This window comes from Suncus etruscus, chromosome 7, assembly GCF_024139225.1.
Source record: "Suncus etruscus isolate mSunEtr1 chromosome 7, mSunEtr1.pri.cur, whole genome shotgun sequence".
Classification (NCBI taxonomy): Eukaryota; Metazoa; Chordata; class Mammalia; order Eulipotyphla; family Soricidae; genus Suncus; species Suncus etruscus.
Window position 1 is genome coordinate 97651018 of NC_064854.1, and position 23633 is coordinate 97674650.

At 46.1% G+C, this 23633-nt stretch overlaps 1 protein-coding gene and 1 pseudogene across 2 annotated transcripts in view; one reads left to right on the forward strand and one right to left on the reverse strand.

The window, feature by feature from the left end:
* Positions 1-1499: 1499 nt before the first annotated feature.
* TOP3A (DNA topoisomerase III alpha) overlaps positions 1500-23633 on the reverse strand; it is a 32408-nt gene continuing 10274 nt past the window's right edge. The window contains exons 5-20 of one of the 2 annotated variants that reach the window (XR_007497543.1): positions 23413-23521; positions 21583-21726; positions 21259-21429; positions 20893-20993; positions 17980-18054; positions 17178-17260; positions 15078-15285; positions 12149-12334; positions 11836-11965; positions 8402-8515; positions 8133-8298; positions 6100-6243; positions 4807-4929; positions 3984-4687; positions 1688-2720; positions 1500-1562 (exon numbers count right to left, since the gene is read on the reverse strand). Coding sequence is in view for 1 of the 2 variants with exons in the window: in XM_049776831.1 (XP_049632788.1) it covers positions 2542-2720; positions 3984-4687; positions 4807-4929; positions 6100-6243; positions 8133-8298; positions 8402-8515; positions 11836-11965; positions 12149-12334; positions 15078-15285; positions 17178-17260; positions 17980-18054; positions 20893-20993; positions 21259-21429; positions 21583-21726; positions 23413-23521 (2637 nt within the window). In the remaining variant the exon portion in view is untranslated. Of the gene's footprint in view, positions 1563-1625; positions 2721-3983; positions 4688-4806; positions 4930-6099; positions 6244-8132; positions 8299-8401; positions 8516-11835; positions 11966-12148; positions 12335-15077; positions 15286-17177; positions 17261-17979; positions 18055-20892; positions 20994-21258; positions 21430-21582; positions 21727-23412; positions 23522-23633 lie in introns of those variants that run through there. The other variant, XM_049776831.1, reaches the window with a different exon arrangement.
* Positions 10840-10941, forward strand: LOC126014836 (uncharacterized; annotated as a pseudogene).

Genomic DNA, 23633 nt, shown 5'->3' on the forward strand with positions numbered 1-23633 from the left:
TGCCCTACCACTGTGCTATCTCTCTGGTCCTGATCCAAGTTGTTTTTTTTTTGGTTTTTGGGCCACACACGGCTGTGCTCAGGGGTTACTCCTGGCTGTCTGCTCAGAAATAGCTCCCGGCAGGCACGGGGGACCATATGGGACACCGGGATTCGAACCAACCACCTTTGGTCCTGGATCGGCTGCTTGCAAGGTAAACGCCACTGTGCTATCTCTCCGGGCCCTTTCCCTTTTTTTTTTTTTTTTTTGGTTCAAGTTGATTTTTTTGTTTTGTTTTTGGATCACACCCAGCAGTGCTCAGGGGTTACTCCTGGCTTTACACTTAGAAATTGCTCCTGGCAGGCTCGGGGGACCATATGGGATGCCAGGATTCGAACCACTGTCCTTCCGCATGTAAGGCAAACGCATACTATCTCTCCAGCCTCCCCAAGTAGAATTTTAAAGAGATGAGGCTGGTGAAGATGCAGCTGAATAGGAATCCTTGCATTGCTGGCATGAGCACAATAGCTGTACACATTAAAAGGTTCCTCAGAAAGGTACAGAAGCTCCGTAAGTCTCAGCAACTCAGGTAAACAGGCCCAAGAAGAGCTCACATTAGAAAGTGAAATGTGGTTCAATGGTAGAATCTTATATACCTGGTAAAATTTCTGACACCATAGGAAAAATAAAGCAGGTAAAAATAAAGCTCAGGCTACGTAAATGCAAATGTTTAGAGCAGCTGTGTTCACAGACACCAGAGGTGGAAACATTGGCAAGCAGGAGGCCCTGGTTTGATCTCTTACACTGTAAGCTCCCCTGAGCATCATGGGGTCTGACCCCAAAATAAAACATCCAAAGCCCAGTTGTTCCACCTGCTGCTGTTTCCTTTCTCTGAAAATGTCACAAAGCCCCCCCCCCCACTTCCACCCCAGGGAACCACTCAGCTGTGCTCAGGAGTTACTCCTTACTCTACACCCAAGAATCTCTCCTGGCAGGTTCAAGGGACCATATGGAATGCCAGGAATCAAACTCAAGTCGGCTATGTTCAAGGCAAGTTCCCTACCTAATGTCCCAGCCCACAATCTTAATGATGATGCTTATGTCATTGCTCATTTCTTACTGTGCCTAATTAATAAACTTCAGTACTTTACAGACACATTTGGTATAGGAGGTATCCACTGTAGTCTGGGGCAGGCTTTCCTCACCAAGTAACAAATGAATTTGGTGAAAACTAGGCAGAGTAAAGGGAGCTAGACAAAGAATTGTCAGAATTTCTAAGCTCCAGTAAAACCAAAGGGCCAGAGTACAGGAGATAAGGTACTTACTTGCCCTGCAAGTGACTGACTCTAGATCTATAAAAGCACTAAATATGGTCTTGGGTCATTCCTGTGCAGAGCCAGAAATAGTCCCTGAACTGGGTAGGCCTCCACACCAGAAACACACACACACACACACACACACACACACACACACACACACACACACACACACACACACACACACACACACACAAATGTAAATAGATTTTAAAATATGGAATTCCGACTTCTTTGGGGACCAGGCATAGTACAATAGGTAAGACACTGCCTTATACCCAGCACACACACACACACACACACACACACACACACACACACAAATGTAAATAGATTTTAAAATATGGAATTCCGACTTCTTTGGGGACCAGGCATAGTACAATAGGTAAGACACTGCCTTATACCCAGCCAATCTTGATTTGATTCCTGGCACATTTGGCTCTGAACCAAAAGAAAACATAAATCCCAGAGGAAACAAGGCTGGGAAAGGGGAAGACACAAAGCACAACAGCAAGGCTCTGTCTGACCACACCCACTGATCAGCTGCTCACAGAGCAGGTCCAGGCAGTAAGTCATCCAGCATGGGCAGAGCTATTCTTACTGAAAAGTGGGGCCCAGGAGCCTCAAGAGAAGAGGACATTTCTTCGACTGGTGAAGAACAGGGCATCCACATGCCCTATTTCTGCTGATCTTCTAAACAAAAAATTCCTGTAATCACAAGGTTTTTGTGCAGGTAAACAGGCTGATCAGCAAAGTGTGGCATAAGATCATGGGTGGAGGGCCAGGCTCACTGCTGTGTGGGTGGCCAGGCTGGCAGGGCATCCCGCTAGCATCCAGTTATAACCCCCACCAGTGGTTACTTACACAGTGCCCAAGTAAAGGAGGAGCAAGATTTATTAAGGCACAGTGGATGCTTCTGTGAATATGACTGGAACAAAGCCACAAGCCTTCTCAGACAGGGAGAGGCCACCTCCACACTGCCTAGAGGTTTGCAGGAGGTGGAGAAAGCAACCACAGGATGCACCAGCTCCCAGTCTCTGCCACAGGTTGAGCGGGTGAGTATGTGACTCTGAAGCCCAGGCAGAAGTGACCTTGTCAAGGAGTGACAGACATTGTGACTCCAAAGTACGCGCATGCAGCTTCCAGACCAGCCACATTTTTCAGAGTCCTGCGAAGGGCTATTGGGTCCCAGCAGAAGACACAGATGACAGGCAGGCCTGAGACATCTGGTCACTCTCCCTTGCCTTCATCGGTTCTGTGGACAAAAGGGACGGGTATGTCCAGGCTGGTGGCAAAGGCTGCATTTCCGAGGTTTCTTGGCCATGGACCCCACTTCTGAAGTAGTGGTGCGGGTTCTCTTGTTTCTGGTATCTGATCCTTGAGTCTTTCCTCTGCCTCCTGGCCAGGGCAGGGTTCCTAAAGTCTCTGTGGGAAGAATCAGGGGAGACTGAGTTAAAATGAGTACACTGAAGTACAGGAGCAACGTTATGGGAAAGAAGGTGGGGCCCTTAGCACCATGACCTGGACATTGTGGCTCTTTCCCTAAACAACTCTTTGAGCTCTACAAGATCTCTCTCTTCTGTGCAGAGTGAAGAACAAGGAACCAGCCTGGCTACATGGAGAGGCAGCGGATGCAGATGAACATCCCTGTAGGGATGCTGGTAGGGATGCTGATCACAGCCTAAGCACACTTAAAATCTGGGTCTTGTCAGGGTGCTGATTGTAAGTCTTCTGGCAATAGCAGGCAACTCCTGAACCTTGGGCCTTTGCCAAGTCTGGTTCTTTCTGCCTGAGCATGGTCTTGTGTGTTGGAAGAGTTCAAAACTAAGCTCCTTCATAAAACAGAAACCCCGAGGAAGACAGAATACTATGTCATTGTTGAGAAAACTGAGGCTGAGAGGCTAAAGGGTTTGCTGAAGGTTGTTACAGGAGCGAGGACCTAGGTTCATCTTTGTATATAACAATGCAGCTCCCACTTGGCCTCTAGGTTACCCTCAGACTTTCTGTCAGGCTTCTGCTGGGCAGTATGGCTTTAAAATACCTTCTATTACTTGAGTAACAGGATAACTCTAACTATCCATCCAACTGCCTGTTCCCATCTGAGGGGAGAGCAAAGCTGTGGCTTTGGGCAATTCTAGGCATTATGGGGTGCAGTTTCTACTTAAGGAAAAAGGCCGATGTTAACTGACCTTCAAATCTTCTTGTGCTGTCACTCTGTGTGCCCTGCAGTAAAGTCACTGCAATTGTCTAAGCAAAGTAGGTGACATCATCCCCTGGGGGGGTGGTGGTGGTGCAACTGGGAGTACTATCTGCTGCCCTAACATAGATTTCCAAGGATGTTGTGCAATGTTTTTCTGACAAGGGGAGGTGAACTCAGTATGTCTGGGAACTCTGGGCATGGCCTCACTTCTGTCTTGAATTTGACATCAGTTCTCTCCATGGGGCTGCCCATGACTCTACCAGTTCTGGCCACACAGCAAAAGACTCCACTAACAGCTGCTGCCCTGAATACCCAGGGCAGTGTCCTTTACATCTAAGCTGTGGTCACCTCAGGAAAGGCAGGTGTGACTCCATCCCCTCACCAATGAGCCCTATGCTTAGAGCTGGAGGCTCAGGCAGGGCCTGCATGTCCCACCCACTTTAGCCCTACTCAGGGGAGCTTAGCTTCTCGGGAATGCATGGCCTTACCTGGGGCCATATTCTCATCTGCCCACTGAAAGAAGCCACACTGCTGCTCTCGTGGTTTGGCGCACGTGTGGAATTGTCGCCCCTTATTGGGTCCCTCCTTCTGGACAGTCCGGGTGATGGCTGGTTGGCTGCACAGACAGGATGCACCGCTGTTATCAGTTGGGCTGCCAAGGCTCCTTTGGGGTTTTCCTGTCTGGGGGTTTCCTGAATTCGGCAAGTGTGCCAGGGAGCCCCCCATGGGTCTCGCTGCTGAGGTAGAAAGTCCTCTGGCTCCTGGCTGGCTACTGTCAGCCCATAGGAAGAAGCTGCAGGTGCCACTGTGACACTTGTAGAACTGGCGGCCCTGGTTGGGTCCCTCCTTTCGCACGGTGAGCAGCAAGGCCTCCTGGCCGCAGTTGCAAGTCACAGAGTTGCTCTCACCAGTGGGCACTGTGAGTGTCTGGGATGGAGCCATTGAGGCCCTGACATGGCTGGTATCAGGAGCCTGTGAGAGCCTGTGCTGGCTGCTGCCCATCCTGTTCAGAGACTGGCTGGCCTGCAAATATCCAGAGGGCTGGCTGGCCGGCTGGCTGGCTTGAAGTGAGGGCCGTAAAAACCTTAGGTCCAAAATCTCCCTCAAGCTCTCGTCACATCCACCAATGCAGCCAACAAATTCTAGAGGCATGGTGGGGGGAAGGCTACCGCGTTTAAACTTGAACTTCAACCTATGAAGAAAGGGGAGAAAAAGACATCAAGGGCTGGTTTATTTCTAAGAAACCCTCATTCCCTGAAAGCCCACTACAGGCACCAGACACTACCCACCAATGGCGTGGGCCCAGCTTACCTGTGCACAGGAGGTGGCTGACAGACCGAACATATGCTCTCATCCCGGCTGACCTCCAGCACGGAGTCAGGGAACCACACAGCCGAGCGACACTCTGGGAAACCCACACAGCCAACATAGAATCTGGGGGAGAGGGACAAAGGATGAGACATGGGGGCCAGGTCAGGCAACAGTCACCAAAGAGCAGAAAATGAGGTGGCTCTCCCATACCACCTACAATGCTAAGGAAACTTTTGTTTGTTTGTTTTTGGGCCACACCTGGCAGCACTAAGAACACACGGGATGCTGGGGATCAAACCAGGATTGGCCACAGGCCAGGCAAACGCCTTCCCCACTATGCTATTACTCTGGCCCCTAAGGAAACTTCTTCAACTATCAAACAATATTTCATTTTGTCAAGGAAACTACCAGGTCACCATCACTAATTCTAAATGACTCAGGGTAAAGAAGCCTTTTTCCACATTCCTAACAAATGAAATAGCACCTACTGAGGCTGTCCTTGGTTTCTAACTACCACCCAATGAAGGAGTCTGCTCAGTTTCCACTTCTCACACTGAAGCCACAGCTACCCAAAGTCTATATGTAGGCTTAGAGAACTCTGAAACCTGCCCAATGAGGCACTGACACCTTCACCTGAATCCAGAGCACTGGCTTTTCCACCACTCATCCCAAAAGTGAGTGACAGCCTATCCACAGGAGACACAGCCCTGTGCCACAGCTGAATTCCTGGAGTGCATCCCATCTCTAGGTCTCTGTCCTAATGCTAGGTCCTGGACAAAGCCGATGTCTCAAATATACAAACAGTCCAAGGACGACTGATCTGATGGGACAGAGGGCGTGTTCTCTACCTAGCACCACTCTGCACGTTATGTCGATGGCACTGCCATTTGGGATTTTTTTTTTTTTTTGGTTTTTGGGCCACACACGGCTGTGCTCAGGGGTTACTCCTGGCTGTCTGCTCAGAAATACCTCCTGGCAGGCACGGGGGACCATATGGGACACCGGGATTCGAACCAACCACCTTTGGTCCTGGATCGGCTGCTTGCAAGGCAAACGCTGCTGTGCTATCTCTCCGGGCCCCATTTGGGATTTTTGTTGCCACCAAAATGCAACTCCCAGGAAACAATAGGACCCACTGAGCAGGATTGGCAACCAATTCTGAGCAAGACCCAGACACCCCAGAAAATCAAAAGCCATGCAAAGTCAAGAGAGACAGGAAAAGGACAGAAGGACAAGTCCTGCCAAGAGGCCTAGAGGTGTCACACAAGCAGACAGGGTGTGGGCGGAACTGACCCTCCGTTCTTCTTGGTCTTGAGGACCATGTCCTTGCCACACTGTGGGCACTTCCTGATGGGTTCTGGCATTGCTGGGTAGAAGACTTCTTGCGGGGCCACCTCCACCCCATTTCCAAAGTACTGAGACAGAGCTTCGTCCAATCTGAAGAAACAACAAAATATTGAAAAATTTCTTCTGTAGACACACTGATGTGATCTGGGGAGGCAGGTGCTGGGACACCCAAGGGTCTGACAGAGAAAGAGACAAAGGGGTGGGCTGGCCAAGATCTACTTCTCTGCTTCCTGTTCCCAGCATCACCAGGTAGGTCCCTTTGCCAGGTCACTGCGACCCAATGAACCAGAACCACACAGGATACATGTGCATGTTCCTGAAGTGTCTGGGTTTATGTGTATAAATGAGTATCTATTTTTTGGGTTTTTGGGTCAGACCCAGTGATACTCAGGGGTTACTCCTGGCTATGCACTCAGAAATCCCTCCTGGCTCAAGGAACCAAAGCCGGGGATCGAACCTGGGTTCGTCCTGGGCCAGCCACGTGCAAGGCAAACGTGCTACCGGAAGCTATCACTCTGCCCCCTATCTACTTTTTGAGCTAGAGAGACAGTACAGGGGTTAAAGAGCTTGCCTTGTATGCAGTGAACTCTGATTCAATGCCCAGTGCCATATATGGTCCTCAAGTCCCACCCAGAGTAAGCTGTGAACACCAATGAATTTTGCCCCAAAAACAAATAATCAAATACACTAGTATTTATTTTAAAAACAGGCATGTGTAGGAAACCTTTTATGTCCAACCAAAAAACCTATGGGCTGCATATTCACAATCCAAAGACCTCGTGAGAACATGAGCAGATATTAGCGCCCGAAGTTAAGTGCAGGCTACCTTCCAACTCAATAGTAAACACCCGAGAACAGCACTTCCAAGGCTAACAGGCCAGAATAACTGGACTGCTTTATTTACCGGCCAGTGGTCCTCAAACTATAATATGGCCCGCGGGCCACATATTGTATTTGTTCCCGTTTCGTTTCTTTACTTCAAAATAAGACATATACAGTGTGGGGGCCGGAGAGATAACATAGAGGTAGGGAGTTTGCCTTGCATGCAAAAGGATGGTGGTTCAAATCCCGGAATCTCATATGGTCTCCTGAGCCTGCCAGGAGCAATTTTTGAGCATAGAGCCAGAAGTAACCCCTGAGCACTGCCGGGTGCAACCCAAAAAACAAACAAACGATCAAACAAAATATATATATGCAGTGTGCATAGGAATTTGTTCATAGTTTTTGTTTTTACTATAGTCCGGCCCTCCAACTGAGGGACAGTGAACTGGCCCTCTGTTTAAAACGTTGAGGAGCACTGATTGATCCTTTCCTGGCTGGGACCCTAGGTCCTGGGTCAGACAGGATCACTGGCTTGTGAATAGCACCAAGGATTAAACAGCTCCAGCCTCACACTTTCCTTGAGTGCTTTCTGGCATCTTCCTGAACCTTCTCGATGGGGATCACCAACAGCAATGCTGTAGCACCAGGGCTTGAACTCACAACCTTGCACTAGGTGTCTTTTATTTTTGGGGCCACACCAGGTGACACTCAGGGGTTACTCCTGGCTACGCACTCAGAAATCGCTCCTGGTTTGGGGGACCATATGGGATGCTGGGGATCGAACTCAGGTCCATCATGGGTCAGCCACATGCAAGGCAAATGCCCTACTACTGTGCTATCACTCCGGTCCCACAGTAGGTGTCTTATGCCTCTTGAACGTAAGTGATTCTTAGTCCAACAGAGCTCAATTAACAACAACAACAACAAAACCCAGAATGAACACCTATAATGGAGGGAGCTTTGCATGGTCAGCCTTGCCAGGTAAGGAAGATGGCAGGAATTCCACCAGCTTATGGCGCTGGCTCTGAGATAAAGATGAACTGACTGCTGCTGAATATTACACTGCCTCATGGTAAGTTCTCCCATTAAGGGATATGCCATGGCCAAAGGCTCAGACCCAAATCCTAGTGCACAGTAGAGCAGGGTCTGGCACTTACTTTTTTGCTTTCGCCACTGCTTCAATGAAAACTTGCTTGTATTTTTGGACCTGCTGCCTTAGGACCACAACTTTGTCCTTCTTCCCCTCACAGATGAGTTTCAGATCAGCTTCCAGCTCAGCCCGAAGGTCAGGCTTGGACATCTCATAGCCCATAGAATCATAACCTGCAGGGTGGAGAGCAGAGTTCTGTCTGGCTTGGAATACACCCTTAGAGAATCCCCACCTCCACCCCACCCTTGTCATGGCAGCACGCTCCTTCCTCTTTACCTTCCACAAGTCCCATGCCCAGGTGTCCTGGGAGAAATCGCTTTTCTGGGGTGAGCCCAACATACATCCGGGCTTTGATGGTCTCAATGTGCTCGGCATGAGTGGCATCAGTACCTAAAAGTCACCTTAGGTTAGTGAGGTAAAACCAGGAAGACCCCCCACCCCCCCCAATCTCCTATTACAGGTGAGGTGCCTACAGGGTTGGCCAGGCAGAACCTTATTGCATCCTCACCACACTCCAACCATTTTCCCACTCATGCTGCTCTCTCTTCTCTTGTTCCTTGCCAAAAGCCCTTCTCCTTGAGGTCTTCAGTATCTCTCAACTTTCCATTTCTCAGCATGCTCAGAAGCTGCCTAATGTATATCAACTATCGGCACCCTTAGTGGTTAGGGATTTGTGTGTATATCAAGTTGGTGTGTGTGTATAAACTGGGGAATAAACCCAGAGCATGTATGTGCTACCCAGATGTGTTAAACTGTGTCTCCCAGGATCTAAAAGTACACTGTGCAGAAGCAGCTTGCTCAGGGGCTCCACCTTCCTCTTCCCACAACCCCCTGCAACATTCTGCTGCTGCCCCGTAGAACTATGTTTGCCAGAGACAAACCTGAATATCCTGAGGAAAACTGACTAGAAACATTCCAGCAAAAAAGGTATCATCTGTAAAGCTAGAACCACAGTACTTACTGGGAAAAATAGTTCTGGCCCAGATTTTTGCTTGTGTTAAACCTTCTTGGAGCCAGGGAGCTGGTACTGGGGTTGGGTTGCCTGCCTAGAGGTGTTCAATCACTAGGTCAACATGACCTCCAAAGTAATGCTGGTATAGCCCTAGAATTCCCTGAGCACCAAAGGTCTAAGTGGCAACATATCCTTGGACCAGAGCACTGGACCACCAGTCCGGCTAGTCATCAGGAGGAGCCCAAGAGCATTGTTTAAAAGCCTCATCAACCACCATTTTTTTGCGCGGAGGGGGGGGGACGACACGTAGGAGGAGTGTGTCCCGAGCACTGTTCAGGGATCCTTTCATGGTGACACCTGGCCCAGCACACAGGCCTGATAGTTCAGTGCTTAGATCCAGCAGAATAAAGCAGCTTGGGCCAGTGGTATTTGGGGCTGCAGAACTGCATACAGGGGATCAAAACCAGAGTATAGCAAGCCAGGCCATGTATGCTTCTAATTCTGCAGCCTGCTCCAGCTCTTTGAGCTACCTTCCCAAACCCCTCCAAACTTAATGCTGATTCCAGGGGCCAGAGTGATAGCACAGCGGTAGGACATTTGCCTTGCACAAGGCCATACTGGGATGGATCCAGGTTCGATCCCTGGCATCCCATATGGTCCCGAGTCTGCCAGGAGCAATTTCTGAGCTCAGAGCCAGGAATAACCCCTGAGCATTGCCGGGTGTGGCCCTGATCCAAAAAATACCAATAAAACCAAACCTAATGCTGATCCCTACACAATTATGGGAAATATTTAACACAACTATAATATATTTTAACACAAAGCTAAGAGTTCCTGGTTAACAGCAGGGGTGACCCTAGCAAGGGACTGACATGTAGCAAGTGATAAGAATGGGAGCCATTTGTGTAATGATTCTCAGAGACAAAATAGAGGAGGACCGGAAGGTCCAGCTCCTGACATGAAGCTCACCACAGGGATCGTTTAGTGCAGTCACAGAAATAATTACGCTGAGAACTATCATAACAAAATGTGACTGAATGAGGGAAGTAGAAAGCCTGTCTAGAGTACAGGCCGGTGTGGGGTGGGGAGGAAGGACACTTGAGATATTGGGAAATTGGTCATGGGAATGTTGCACTGGTGAAGGAAGGGTGTGTGTGTGTGTGTGTGTGTGTGTGTGTGTGTGTAGCCGGTGAGGGGTGTGTGTGTGTGTGTGCTGTGTGTGTGGCCGGTGAGGGGTGGGGAGGAAAGACACTTGGTGTGTGTGTGTGTGTGTGTGTGTGTGTGTGGCCGGTGAGGGATGGGGAGGAAAGACACTTGGGATATTGGGATATTGGTTATGGGATGTGTGTGTGTGTGTGTGTGTGTGTGTGTGTGTGTGTGGCCGGAGAGGGGTGGGGAAGAAAGACACTTGGGATATTGGGATATTGGTCATGGGATGTGTGTGTGTGTGTGTGTGGCCGGAGAGGGGTGGGGAAGAAAGACACTTGGGATATTGGGATATTGGTCATGGGAATGTTGCACTGGTGAAGGAAGGGTGTGTGTGTGTGTGTGTGTGTGTGTGTGTGTGTGTGTGTGTGTGGTGTGGTGTGGTGTGTGTGTGTGTGTGTGTGTGTGTGTGTGTGTGTGTGTGTGTGTGTGTGTAAAAATTAAAAAAAAAGAAAAGGCCTCCCATTTCTTACCACAGGCTGTGTTCTTGTGTGTGTGTGTGTGTGTGTGTGTGTGTGTGTGTGTGTGTGTAAAAATTAAAAAAAAGAAAAGATAAGGCCTCCCAATTCTTACCACAGGCTGTGTTCTTTATACTGACTGTATAGAAAGAGGAGGTACAGTAAATGCACCCCAAAAGAAAAAAAAAAAGAAAACATTGGAAAAAAAAAAAAAAAACCATGGGCAAAATGGGGAAAGCTATTCAGTTCCCTAGAAATCACAAAAAATAATTTGCCAAATTTTTAGGTGAGATGTATTCAGCTTTCTCTGGAATTTTCCAAACTTGTATACTGACTTTGTATATTATACTCAGATAAGATTGTTGTGTACTGTATGCTTTTCCACACATTATTTACTAAATGAATTGCCATGGTAAGGACACACTTAGATTTTCTTCATTATTTGTTCTTGTTTTGTGAAATTATCATGTTTAAATAATTTAAAAAAAAAAAGAAAAGAAAAGAATGGGAGCCAGGTTGGAGCCATAGCAATAGTGCTGTGGTAGGGCATTTGCCTTGGACGCAGCCAAACTGGAAAGGATCCAAGTTGGATCCCTGACATCTCACTTGGTCCCCCAAGCCTGCCAGGAGTAACCCCTTAGTGCTGCTGGGTGTGGCCAAAAACCCAAAAACATAAACCACAAAAGAATGGAGCCAAGGAGAATGTACTGGCAGGAGACTGCAGCCAATCAGGTCCAGCCAACTACATTGGTACTTAATGTAGAATGGCTCAAGTTTTCAATGTTGGGTCTTTCGTATAAATTAAACAAGGGCCAAAGAGATAATCCAGGGAGAAGGTGCTTGGCCTGTATATGGCTGACCCACGGCTGTCCCTGAACAGAGCCAGGCATGTACTCTGTCTGTACTACCGCTGCACTATGGTCCTGGCTCCAGATAGTGGTAGGTTCTTAACTTCTCAGTCTCAGTTCAGCTATGAAGTAGGAAGAACGGTCCAAAAGAATGTAATAGTGAACTGGAATGGTGAAGAGCAAAGAAATAGTTCCTGGCACTGAATGCTTAAGAGCTGCTAGTTACCATCATGACGAGCCACTGACCAATGCCATGCTTTTCCATGAGGGCAATGAGATCCGCTTCAGTGAGCAGCTGCGGGGGACTGGTCTCCCCATCCACCATCTCCACAGTGCTGGGCTGAAAGCAGGAACCTCTCTCATAGACAGGGAGGGTCTGCAGAGAGTAGCAGAAGCACGGTGAAAACATGGCACCAAGCAAAACCAACCTCCCTTTCAAGAACAAGGCTCTGCCTCAAGACAGCATGAGGCTATTAAATACTATGGGTTCTTCCTCTCCCTGAGACTCAGTGGATGAGAAATGAACTCTGACCTTCGATTGGACCTACACTTAAATCACCTTGTCACTCCAGTGATCATATGGGTAGACATCTAGATAGTTCCGGGCCAGAATCATGAGACCATGGGCTATGAAGCGTTCCTGAGCAATGTCTATCTCAACAGTAGTCTCCTGCCCCTGAGCATCCTGGGAGCAGCAAGCCAAGAAATGGCGAACAATAAACTCATAGAGCCGCTGTTCATCACCCTGTGAAGAAAGAAAAAGATTCTGAGGCTCCCTCTGGGACATTACCTTTCAATCGCAGCCTTTACTGTTCAGAGTTTAAATTGGGTTTGTACCAACTCTCAGCCTAGCATACTGCTGCTATGGCTGCCTGCACTCACTTAGACCAAAAGGTTAATATCCTGTGCATTTTTTGGTTGAGGTTTGATAGGAAGTCATTTTGCCCTCTTGAACAGTATTTGGGGAGCCAGAATTATAACACTGCAAGTAGGGTGCTTGTTTTGCACGTGGCCAACTTGGGTTCAGTCCCTGGCACCCCCCAAAATTTTCTTGAGTCCTCCAGCAGTAATCCCTGATCACAGTCAGGTGTCAAGAAAGTGCAAATGGGGCCAGAGAGATAGCATGGAGGTAAGGCGTTTGCCTTTCATGCAGAAAGAAGGTCATTGGTTTGAATACTGGCATCCCATATGGTCCCCTGAGCCTGCCAGGAGTGATTTCTGAGCATAGAGCCAGGAGTAATCCCAGAGCACTGCTGGGTGTGACCCAAAAAAAAATAAAAGTTGCAAAAGATATTTCATTATCAAATTTATTTATTTATTTTTTTTTTGGTTTTTGGGCCACACCCGGCAGTGCTCAGGGATTACTCCTGGCTGTCTGCTCAGAAATAGCTCTTGGCAGGCACGGGGGACCATATGGGACACCGGGATTCGAACCAACCACCTTTGGTCCTGGATCGGCTGCTTGCAAGGCAAACGCCGGTGTGCTATCTCTCCGGGCCCACCATTATCAAATTTGACACAGAAGTCATGGTATTTGATTAACATTATAATTAACATACTACATACTGTAAAGTATTTCAGCATACAGGAAAATATCTGATATAAAATAGAGGGTGGAAAAGGAAGGGGGGCATTGGTGGTGGGAATGTTGTACTGGTGATGGGGGGTGTTCTGTTTATAACTGAAACCCAACTACAAATATGCTTGTAATTATGGTGTTTAAATAAAGATATACAGGGGCTGGAGAGATAGCATGGAGGTAAGGTGTTTGCCTTTCATGCAGGTCATTGGTTCAAATCCCGGCATCCCATATGGTGCCCGAGACTGCCAGGAGCGATTTCTGAGTGTGGAGCACTGTCAGGTGTGACCCAAAAACCAAAAACCAAAAAAAAAAAAAAAAAAAGTAGGTGCAAAGAAAGAAATACATGCTCTCATACGACTGAAAGTACAATTTTTTTCTTCTTTGTAAGAAAGATCTAGTATTTTCCAAACTGCCTAAAATGAGCATGTAATGCCATTTTTTTTTTGGGGGGGGGGGCTCCACATCCAGGCAATGCTCAAGAGATCATATGTAGTGCCAGGGATCAAGGCAAAGCTGGCTGCATGCAAGGCAAGTGCCTTGCTTCTGTACTTTGTACTCTTATTTGGTCCCTTATAATGTTTTCTGTTTGTTTTTTTTTTGTTTTGTGGCCCCACCTGGCTCTGCTCAGAGCTTATTCCTAGCTCTGAACTCAGGCTCCAGTCAGGCACATGAAAAGCAAAAATCTTACCCACTATAATATCTCTCCAGGCTCCTGGACATATAATACTTTATTTCTGGAGTGGGAAGGGGATGTTAGAGGAGCACACCTGAGAGTACTCAGGGATTATTCCTGCCTCTGTGCTCAGGGGTCAATCCTGGCAGGCTCCGGGCACCAGGGATCGAACAATCAGCTATGAGTAAGGCAAGCACCCTAACAGTTGTACTATTGTTCCAGCCTATTTAAAATCATAATACTTTTAAAAGAACACCCAAAAGATAAGGTGTTTGCCTTGCAAGCAGCCGATCCAGGACCTAAGGTGGTTGGTTCGAATCCCGGTGTCCCATATGGTCTCCCGTGCCTGCCAGGAGCTATTTCTAAGCAGACAGCCAGGTGTCACCCCTGAGCACCGCCGGGTGTGGGCCAAAAACCAAAAACCAAAAAAAAAAAAAAAAAAAAAAAGAACACCCAGAACATAAGGCAGTTCTAGTTCTAAGTGTTCTATGTGAATGACCTTGGTCTAATCCCTGATGCTGCAAGGTCCAGATTACCACTGGGAGTGGTACTAGGAGTGCCACCCTGAGTACCACCTGCTCAACCCATTCCTATAAAATAGAAAATAAATAAATAAATAAAATAAAATAGAAAAAAATCAGGATATTAAAAGAAAAAACAAAAGACTCCAAATGTACTTCACTTTGCAATGACCTCACCAATGTAAAATAAAAACAAACTCAGGGCTGGAGAGATAGCATGGAGGTAAGGCATTTGTCTTTCATGCAGAAGGTTGGTGGTTCTAATCCTGGTATCCCATATGGTCCCCTGAGCCTGCCAGGAGCGATTTCTGAGCATAGAGCCAGGAGTAACCCCTGAGTGCTCCCGGGTGTGACCCCTCCCCAAATCAAATCAAATAAAATAAATAAAAACAAGCTCAAAGTACCCCAGCCCTCTTTCACCAAAGCTGAGCAATAGATTGTGAAAGACTATGGAGTACAGTTTTGACAATGACCGCTTCTGAAATGGAGACAATTTTTCAAACTCACTCATTTCCTAAAATACCCACAAAGTACAGCCACATGGGTGCTCATGAGTTACTCCTGGCAGTACACAGGGGAGCATATGGGATGCCAGGGACCAAATCCAGGTCGAGTGCAAGACAAGCACCCTATCCGCTGTACTATCTCTTCAGCTCCTAGTCAAATCCTCTGACCTCTCAGCTCTCTCTTCGTTTTGAGCAAGGAAACAAACCTGCAGGTTGTTGGCATATTTGGTGGGGTGGATTGGGGGGTGAGCTTGGTCAGACTTGTTCCCATTGCGTGGGTTGGGACCACCTTGCTCTAGAATACGCTGAGCAAAGGCCCCCCAGCGTGGATCTGGGGTCTGCTGCTCCACCAGCACTGCCAAGTTTAAGTCTTTGGGGAAAATGTTTGTTTCAGTTCGGGGATAGCTGATGTACCTAAAGCAAAGTCAAAAAAAAAAGAAAGAAAAAGAAAAAAATTATTCTACTTGGTCTATACCTTAATGCCACCTCTAGTGCCCCATCTGACTTATCCAACTGAAAGCAATCTAGACTGCTAATACTACGGAAGTTCTAAAGTGTGGTCCCAAAAAGCATGAAAGGAGGCAGGGTCCCCTCCAGGAATACTCAAAGCACAACGAGTGAGCAGTGGTAGAGGACATGTACATCATAGAGCTCAGCTCTGCCTTGGCTGTGAAATCAGGGACTCTCTCTGCCAGTTTGAAAGAACATCCTGGGGCAATGATGAGCCTCATGGTCCTGACAGTTCTAAAACTATAGGCTTCTATGATTATCCTTAAAATACAGAAAGGACAATGTTGTCCAAGAAACAATAATGTGGAGCCCATATAGTTATTTTTTTCTCTTCCTTTTGGGCCACACCTGGTGATGCTCATAGGTTACTCCTGGCTCTGCACTCAAGATTTACTCTTAGCAGTCCACAGGGGCCCATAGGGGATGCCAGGGATTGAACAAAGGCAAACCCCATATAAGCTGTACTATCATTCCAGCCCTACCATCAACAGTTTTATTTTTTATTTAATTTTTTGGGCCATACCCTGTGACACTCAGCAGTTACTCCTGGCTACGCGCTCAGAAATAGCTCCTGGCTTGGGGGACTATATGGGATGCTGGGGGATCGAACCGAGGTCCGTCCTAGTAAGGCAGGTAAGGCAGATAGATACCTTACCGCTTGTGCCACCGCTCCAGCCCCAACATTTTTAAATGATCCACTATTTACTTAAAAATATTCACTTATGTTCCCTTTATAGTTGTTTTGAAATCCAGTGTATTTTTTTTTACACATAAAACACATCCTGGGGCCGGTGAGGTGGCACTAGAAGTAAGGTGTCTGCCTTACAAGCACTAGCCAAGGAAGGACAGCGGTTCGATTCCCGGCGTCCCATATGGTCCCCCCAAGCCAGGGGCAATTTCTGAACGCTTAGTCAGGAGTAACTCCTGAGCACCAAATGGGTGTGGCCAAAAAAAAAAAAAAAAAAAAACGCGTCCTAATCTAAACCACCCAAATTTATTTCAGTATTTTTGAGACCACATCCAGCAGTGCATAGGGCTTACTCCTCGCTCTGTGTTTAGGGCTTATTCCTGGTAAGGATCCAGGGACCTTATGGAGTATCAGGGATGGGACCTGGTCAATTGTATGCAATTGCATGCAAGGAAATGCAGGAATATTGCTCCAGAACAAACGATCCAAAATTTATATGCTCAATTATTCTATGTTTCAACAGTTTTTTCAAAGGTACTGCCTGTAACCTCCCAGGATTCTTTGTGATCTCTCTGGGCTTATGTTTTGTTTTTTTTTTTATCTTGTTTTGGAGTCATACCCAGCAATGCTCAGTCTTATTACTAGCTTTCCAATAATGAATTACTCCTGGCAGTATTCAGGGATCATCTGTATGGGTGCTAGGAATCAAGGCCAGTCATGAGCACTGTACTCATGGGCTGTATTTTAAGAGAAATAAATGACTTGAATTCCTTCTTTATATCAGAATAGAGAAGCCACAATCAAAATTCTACTTCAGAGCTCAGGTGATAGTGTGCTTTTCCCAACCTCTACTTCATCCTGGTAAAAATGTCCAAAATTCTATGAACATGGGCCAGAGTGATAGCACAGCGATAGGGCATTTGCCTTGCATGCATGCAGCAACCCAGGATAGACCCAGGTTCGATTCCCAGCATCCCATATGGTCCCCTGTGCCTGCCAGGAGCAACTTCTGAGCGCAGAGCCAGGAATAACCCCTGAGTGCCACCAGGCGTGGCACCAAAACAAAAAACAAACCCACAAAATTCTAAGAACAATGTGGAATATTTACCCTTGGGTGTAAAGTTTCTCAGCAATCTTCATGGTTTCTTTTGCATTTATTCTCAACTTTCGAGAAGCTAGCTTCTCAAGTTCCTGTTAAACGAGTTGATAAGCATGTCAAGGCACAGCATGAGTGAGCAAGCACAACACAATCATGCAACACAACTTCACAACTGTCTGACCCTATTTATCCTAGCTGCTGTCACAGAGAAGAAAACAGGGAACCCAAGGTATCTGAGCCTGCCAGAAAGTCAGCTCCCAGCCCGCTGGTTTTCAGCAGAATGTGCAGAAGGCAAGGCTCACATGGGGAAATAAGTAGATTTGCAACCCCAAGGATAAGGCCCAGAAAAAAGGTCCCAAACCTAAATTTTTCTCATGAGCAGACTGATATAATAATTCGATGCCCCGGCATCCCATATGGTCTCCCAAGCCAGGAGCGATTTCTGAGCACATAGCCAGGAGTAATTCCTGAGCGACACTGGTGTGGCCCAAAAACAAAACAAACAAAACATTAGCTAAATTTAATGGCAAGAGACAGAAGACTTATTTCCCCCCCTTTTCCTCCAAAATCTCAAACATGGTATACCAATTAAAAAAAAAAAAAAAGCAGGCCAGGGATGTGGCTTAGTGGGGCTCTGAGTTCAGTACCCAGCACTGAAAAGCAGCCACAACAAAGCATGTAGGGCCTTGAGGGTGTTTGCTTTTCCCAAGCACTTCCCGGGCAGGGCCTGTGGAAAGGTACCTCCAGCCACTATGATCTGCAACAAAGGAGAAATCAGGGTTACTGGGGATTGTCACGGAAAGGAACCTACCACAGTGTCCAAAGCTTGAGGTCTCCATTTGCTTTTGGGCTTGGATCTCACATCCACCACAGTCGCCCTGGGATCCTAGAAGTCAGGAAGAGCAGAGGCCACATTAACTTGTCAGCAGAATCTCTTGGGCTTCCCAGGGACAGTTCCTCACTTTAAGGAGAAGCTCGGCCCAGTTCAAGAAGGAAACCTATTCTCAGCACTGAATATGCTCATTTTAGCTCCAAAAGAAGTGATCCCTGAGCATGACAGGTGTAGCCCCAGAACCTCAAAAATAAAACTTACAACAGTGGGTAGGATGCTTGCTTTTCATGAGTTTGACTCGGGTTCTATTGTAGGCATCCTATATGATTGATCTCTAGAGCACTGCCAAGAATAAGCCCTTAGCACCATCAGGTGTGGCCCTCTAAAACAAAACAAAACAAAACAAAAATTTCCCCCAAAAGCAAACACTTTTTGTTTGTTTGTTTGTTTTTTATTTGGGTCACACCTGGCAGCGTTCAGGGGTTACTCCTGGCTCTATGCTCAGAAATCGCTCCTGGCAGGCTCAGGGGACCATATAGGATGCAGGGATTCGAACCATCGACCTTCTGCATGCAAAGCAAACGCCTTACCTCCATGTTATCTCTCTGGCCCCCAAAAGCAAACACTTAAGGCTAGAAACAAATCAAAGAACTAGAGCACATGTTTTGCATGCGGAGGCCATGGTTTGATCCCCGTTTCACCCAGTGCCCAGCAACACAAGGGGCCATCATGTGTGGCAAACCAACCTTTTACTTTGAAAATCTGGATAGGAGTCAAGACCTCCACTTAAGTAATTTGTTAATGTAAAAATTTATATTTAAGATACAAATCTCGGGCCCGGAGAGATAGCACAGCGGCGTTTGCCTTGCAAGCAGCCGATCCAGGTCCAAAGGTGGTTGGTTTGAATCCCGGTGTTCCATATGGTCCCCCGTGCCTGCCAGGAGCTATTTCTGAGCAGACAGCCAGGAGTAATCCCTGAGCACTGCCGGGTGTGGCCCAAAAACCAAAAAAAAAAAAAAAAAAAAAAAAAAAAAGATACAAATCTCTATTTCCAGATCGGAAACTGGGTACTCTTCACAAGCAGATCAAAATGTATTTATGTGTGACCTGGTAAATGGTTTTGTACCTCATCCTAGTAAAGGAGATATGCCATGTTAGACATGCAAAGGATCTTTACAGGCAAAGGATAAAGTAAAGAACACATGGGGTGACAATGGAAGGCAGTGTAGTCTGCAAAAATGGGGAGTGTCAGGTCACTGACCTAAGGTTCATTCTGTCCCTGATAACAGCAGTATGTCCATGCACAAGTTACCTTACTTTCTTAAGATTCTTCATAGACAAACTGCAACTATATGGGGTATCACTACTCTTACCAGTATATATATATATATATATATATATATATATATATATATATATATTTGGGGGGTAGGAATCATATCTGGCAATAGTTAGGGGTTACTCCTGGCTCTGTGGCTCAGGAATTACTGAGTAATTACTGATGGGAGTAATTTCTATGTAATGTATAATAATTCCTATGGTCCTTGAAGGGACAATATGGGATGCTAGAGATAAAAGCTAGGTCAGCTGTGTGCAAGCAAGTACCTTACCTGCTGTATTTATCATCACCAGCACTGTTAGGACTAAATAAAATAATATGAAAGATAGAGCACAATACAATGCCCTGATCAGTATTCCCCCATAGCAAGTCAATAACAAATCAGCTATTAGGCTAAAGTCACAGAATATAGTGAATTCAACAAACACAGAACTCAGGTGTTACTTATGCACCACTGTATGTAGCCTCTGGGAAAGTAGCCAACCATGTGTTGAGTGACAGAAAGTGACATCACAGAACGGACAACCGGTGGGAAAGCAGAACCTCAGACACACATCAAAAAGAAAAAGACCAATCAGTGCTGGTGTGGATGTGTGGAGAAAGGGACTCTCATTCTCTGCTGGTGGAAAAGTAGACTAGTCTAGCCTTCCTGAAAAGTAATATGGACATTCCTAAAAATCTAGGGATTGAGCTTCCATTTGGCCCACAATGGCACTTCCTAGAATATAACATTAGTAACCCCCCAAGATGGAGAAAAGACATTTTCACCCCTACGTTCCTTACAGCACTATCCTTAATAGCACAAATTTTGGAAACAACCCAAGTCTCCAAGAAGAGATGACTAGCTAAAGAAATTTTGGTGTTACCCTTCCCCCAACTTCTTGCCTATCTTACCTGGATAGTGAGACCCTCCCACATCTAGTAGGTGTCTGTGGTAGGTAATTAGAATGGCCTGGGGGGATGGGGAAGGGAGCAGAGATAGAGATCAGAAACAGCATGGATACAGAGGAACAAGAAAGAGGATGCTTAGCTTAGAAGCCACAGGAGATATGCACATGGCGGATAGGGCCATGTTTTAATAAATAAAACTTTATATCTCCTGAAACTTCATGGGACTGCCTGTGGATCATTTCTTCACCGTTATCCTACAGACCCGCCAGGCCATAGGGACTGCAGGCACCGGGCTGGGTCAAGAAAGGCCTCACTCACCATCCATCCATCCATCCATCCATCCATCCATCCATCCATCCATCTATGCACATCTAGGACTCTGTAATTAATAATTAATGTAACACTTTGGTACAGAAGAAACTATGGTACATGTACACAATGGATTATTTGGTCATAAGAAAAGATAAAGCCATGCAATTTATATATATATGGGCTCAAATATGGAACTCAAATCAAAGAACAAATGACTTTTTCACATGAGAACTTGGGTTCAATTCCCAGCACCACATGGTTCCTGAACATCACTGGATGTGACCTTGACTAACCACTCAGCACCACTGCATGTGTGGCCCCCATACCAATAAGTTCCAAGTATTTCTTACCTCCATACACAATTGATAGAGGACAAGACAAGCTGTGTGGTTAAAGAGACGATATCTTTTCCAGTTGAATTCTACAGTGCCATCTCTGTGGTTGTGAGTTACTATAATATGGAAACATAAGAATCAGAGAAGCCACAAGATAGGACAAATAGAAAAATGCATTTTACAGTGAAGTTTAAAAAAAATGAAAAACTGAAATAGAAGTTTTGGATCACAAAGCAAATTCTGAAAACTAAAATGAGATGGGCTAAAGGGTAGTAAGAGCAATAGAAAGCAAATATGAACATCCCAGATGACATGTAGTTGTGTCCTGATTATATTCCTGAGCCTTCAGTTTCATCCCAAAAACAACTCCAATAGTCATACCTTTAATTCTGTAGAAGGTTTCTGGCACAAAAGCCTGAATGGCTTTGAAACGTTCTACCACAAATCCTAGAGTTGGAAACTGGCAACTGCCATAACTAATCAGCTGTTCTGCTAACACCTCAGGAAAAATCCTCTGTAGCCTCAGGGTCTGGAACCGAGTGAAAGCAGCTCCTGCAAAGCAAGATTCAGGGGAAAGAAGAAAGGATAAGACAATGAGCTCCAAGTCAAATCTAGTTGCATATATAAACACAGAAACCTCCCTTTTGGTTCCCCAACACCCAATGTGCCATGGAAGGCATCAAGGAAGTGAGCCCAGGTCCTCACCGATTCGAAGGTCCAGCTCCTGCCTCACGTCCACAGCATCACTCACTCTTTGGTCAGGCTCAGTGAGGTTCTCACAGGCTGTCCTGACAGCTCCGGGGGTGATTTCAGAAAAACGGGCTCTCAACACATGTAGACTGGGCTTCACTATCAAACAGTCATGGAGTTAGTTAGTTAGTTAGTTAGTTAGTCACACAATTTTGCCGCTCATTACAAAGGACTTACTTGGCTTTGCTTTGGGGTGCCACCAGGTGTTGCCCAAAAAATGATAATGATGATGATGATGATGATGATGAAGAAGAAGAAGAAGAAGGAAGAAGAAGAAGGAAGAAGAAGAAGGAAGAAGAAGAAGAAGAAGAAGAAGAAGAAGAAGAAGAAGAAGAAGAAGAAGAAGAAGAAGAAGAAGAAGAAGAAGAAGAAGAAAGCTGAGAATAAGCTGTGTATCATTCCTCTAAGTTACCTAAAATCATTAGTACTATTAGTTTTTTTGTTGTTGTTTTGGGCCACACCCAATGATGCTCAAGGCTTACTCCAAGCTCTGCACTATGGAATCACTTAGGTTTAGGAAGACATATGGGATGCTGGAGATTTAACCTGGGTTGGCCTTGTGCAGAAAAGCACCCTACTTGCTGTACTATCTCACATTAGCCCTGGTAAAGTGATTTAAATTAACTCCAACAATTATTTATTAATGCTAAGTCACTGTACAACACAGAAGATTAAAACACAACATTTAAGGCTGGAGAAATAGTACAGCACAAGGCACTTGCCTTACATGCGGCTGACCTGGGTTTGAGCCTCAGTATCCCATATGATTCCTCAAGTACCACCTGGAGTGATCCCTGAGCACAGAGCTAAGCGTAACCCCCAAACACTGCCAATTGTGGTGTAAAAACAAACAAAACAAATAAATAAAAGATTCCAGGCTAGTTCAGAAGTTGCCTCCCTTACAGAGGAAGGTTAAGTTTCATCCCTGGTATCACCAAATTATTGAGTAAGATCCTGACAACCCTGTCTCCACCTGGTGTTGCAAGCAATTTCTAGCCACCTGAAAGCCAGTTATGGCAGCAAAAACTAATGGGATACAATCTCTGGCAGGCACAAAGAAAAGACATATGAATACAGTGGCCAAGATGTGATCTTTCAAGAGCATGTGTATGAACAGCAATCACCAGCAAGCTCTATAACCAGATTGTGTGTGCACCACAACCAGAGTGTGATTCTGGGGTGCTGAAACAATACGACAGTCACTAAGGCGCTTGTCTTGAATGTCACAGATCAGGTTCAGTCCCCAGCTTCCCATCTTTATGTGGTCCCCTGAGCACTGTGACAGCCAGGAATAACTCCTGAGAACCACTAGGTATGGCCCCAAAACAAAACAAAAAAGATTGACCCCTGCAAGCACCATGGCCAAGAATGACCACTAGTCACCAAAACAATAAAGACAAAGGAGAACAAGGTTGCACTAGAATTATGTTTCAAATCTTATGTAGAACATATAGACTTTTCTGTAAATGTTATAACATTTAAACAAAAGAAGGTACGAGTTCCTCTTTTCAAGGTGCTGGCAACCTGACACATAAGCCATGAGTCAAAGGGCCTATGCTAACTTGGTTCTCAAGCAGCCCTAGAAAGCGTATCAAATGGGTCTTTCAGATAAGGAAGTTGGGACACCAAAGGGTTTAGTGCCTTGCTCCTGGACTTAAAGTGTTAAGACACAGAATTCAGGAGGGTGAACAGATGGGGAAGAATGCAGTCTCATCTGTACAGATATACAGAAGAATTATCTACCTAAGAGTTCCCAAAAGGAAAACCCCAAATGGCATCACTTACCAGCCTTACAAACATGGATAATCTCAAAACCAATATTTTCCCCTTCTCTGTCACAGTCAGTCCAGATGACCAAGGCCTGGCATTGCCTTGTTTCTCGTTCCAGAGTTTTCTAGAGTTCCCAATAGGGGGAAAATAGTGAGAACACAATCCCCAGACAGCTACTTAGATAGCTACACTACAGATATCTGACTGAATATCACTGGGACTATGAAATTCTGTTC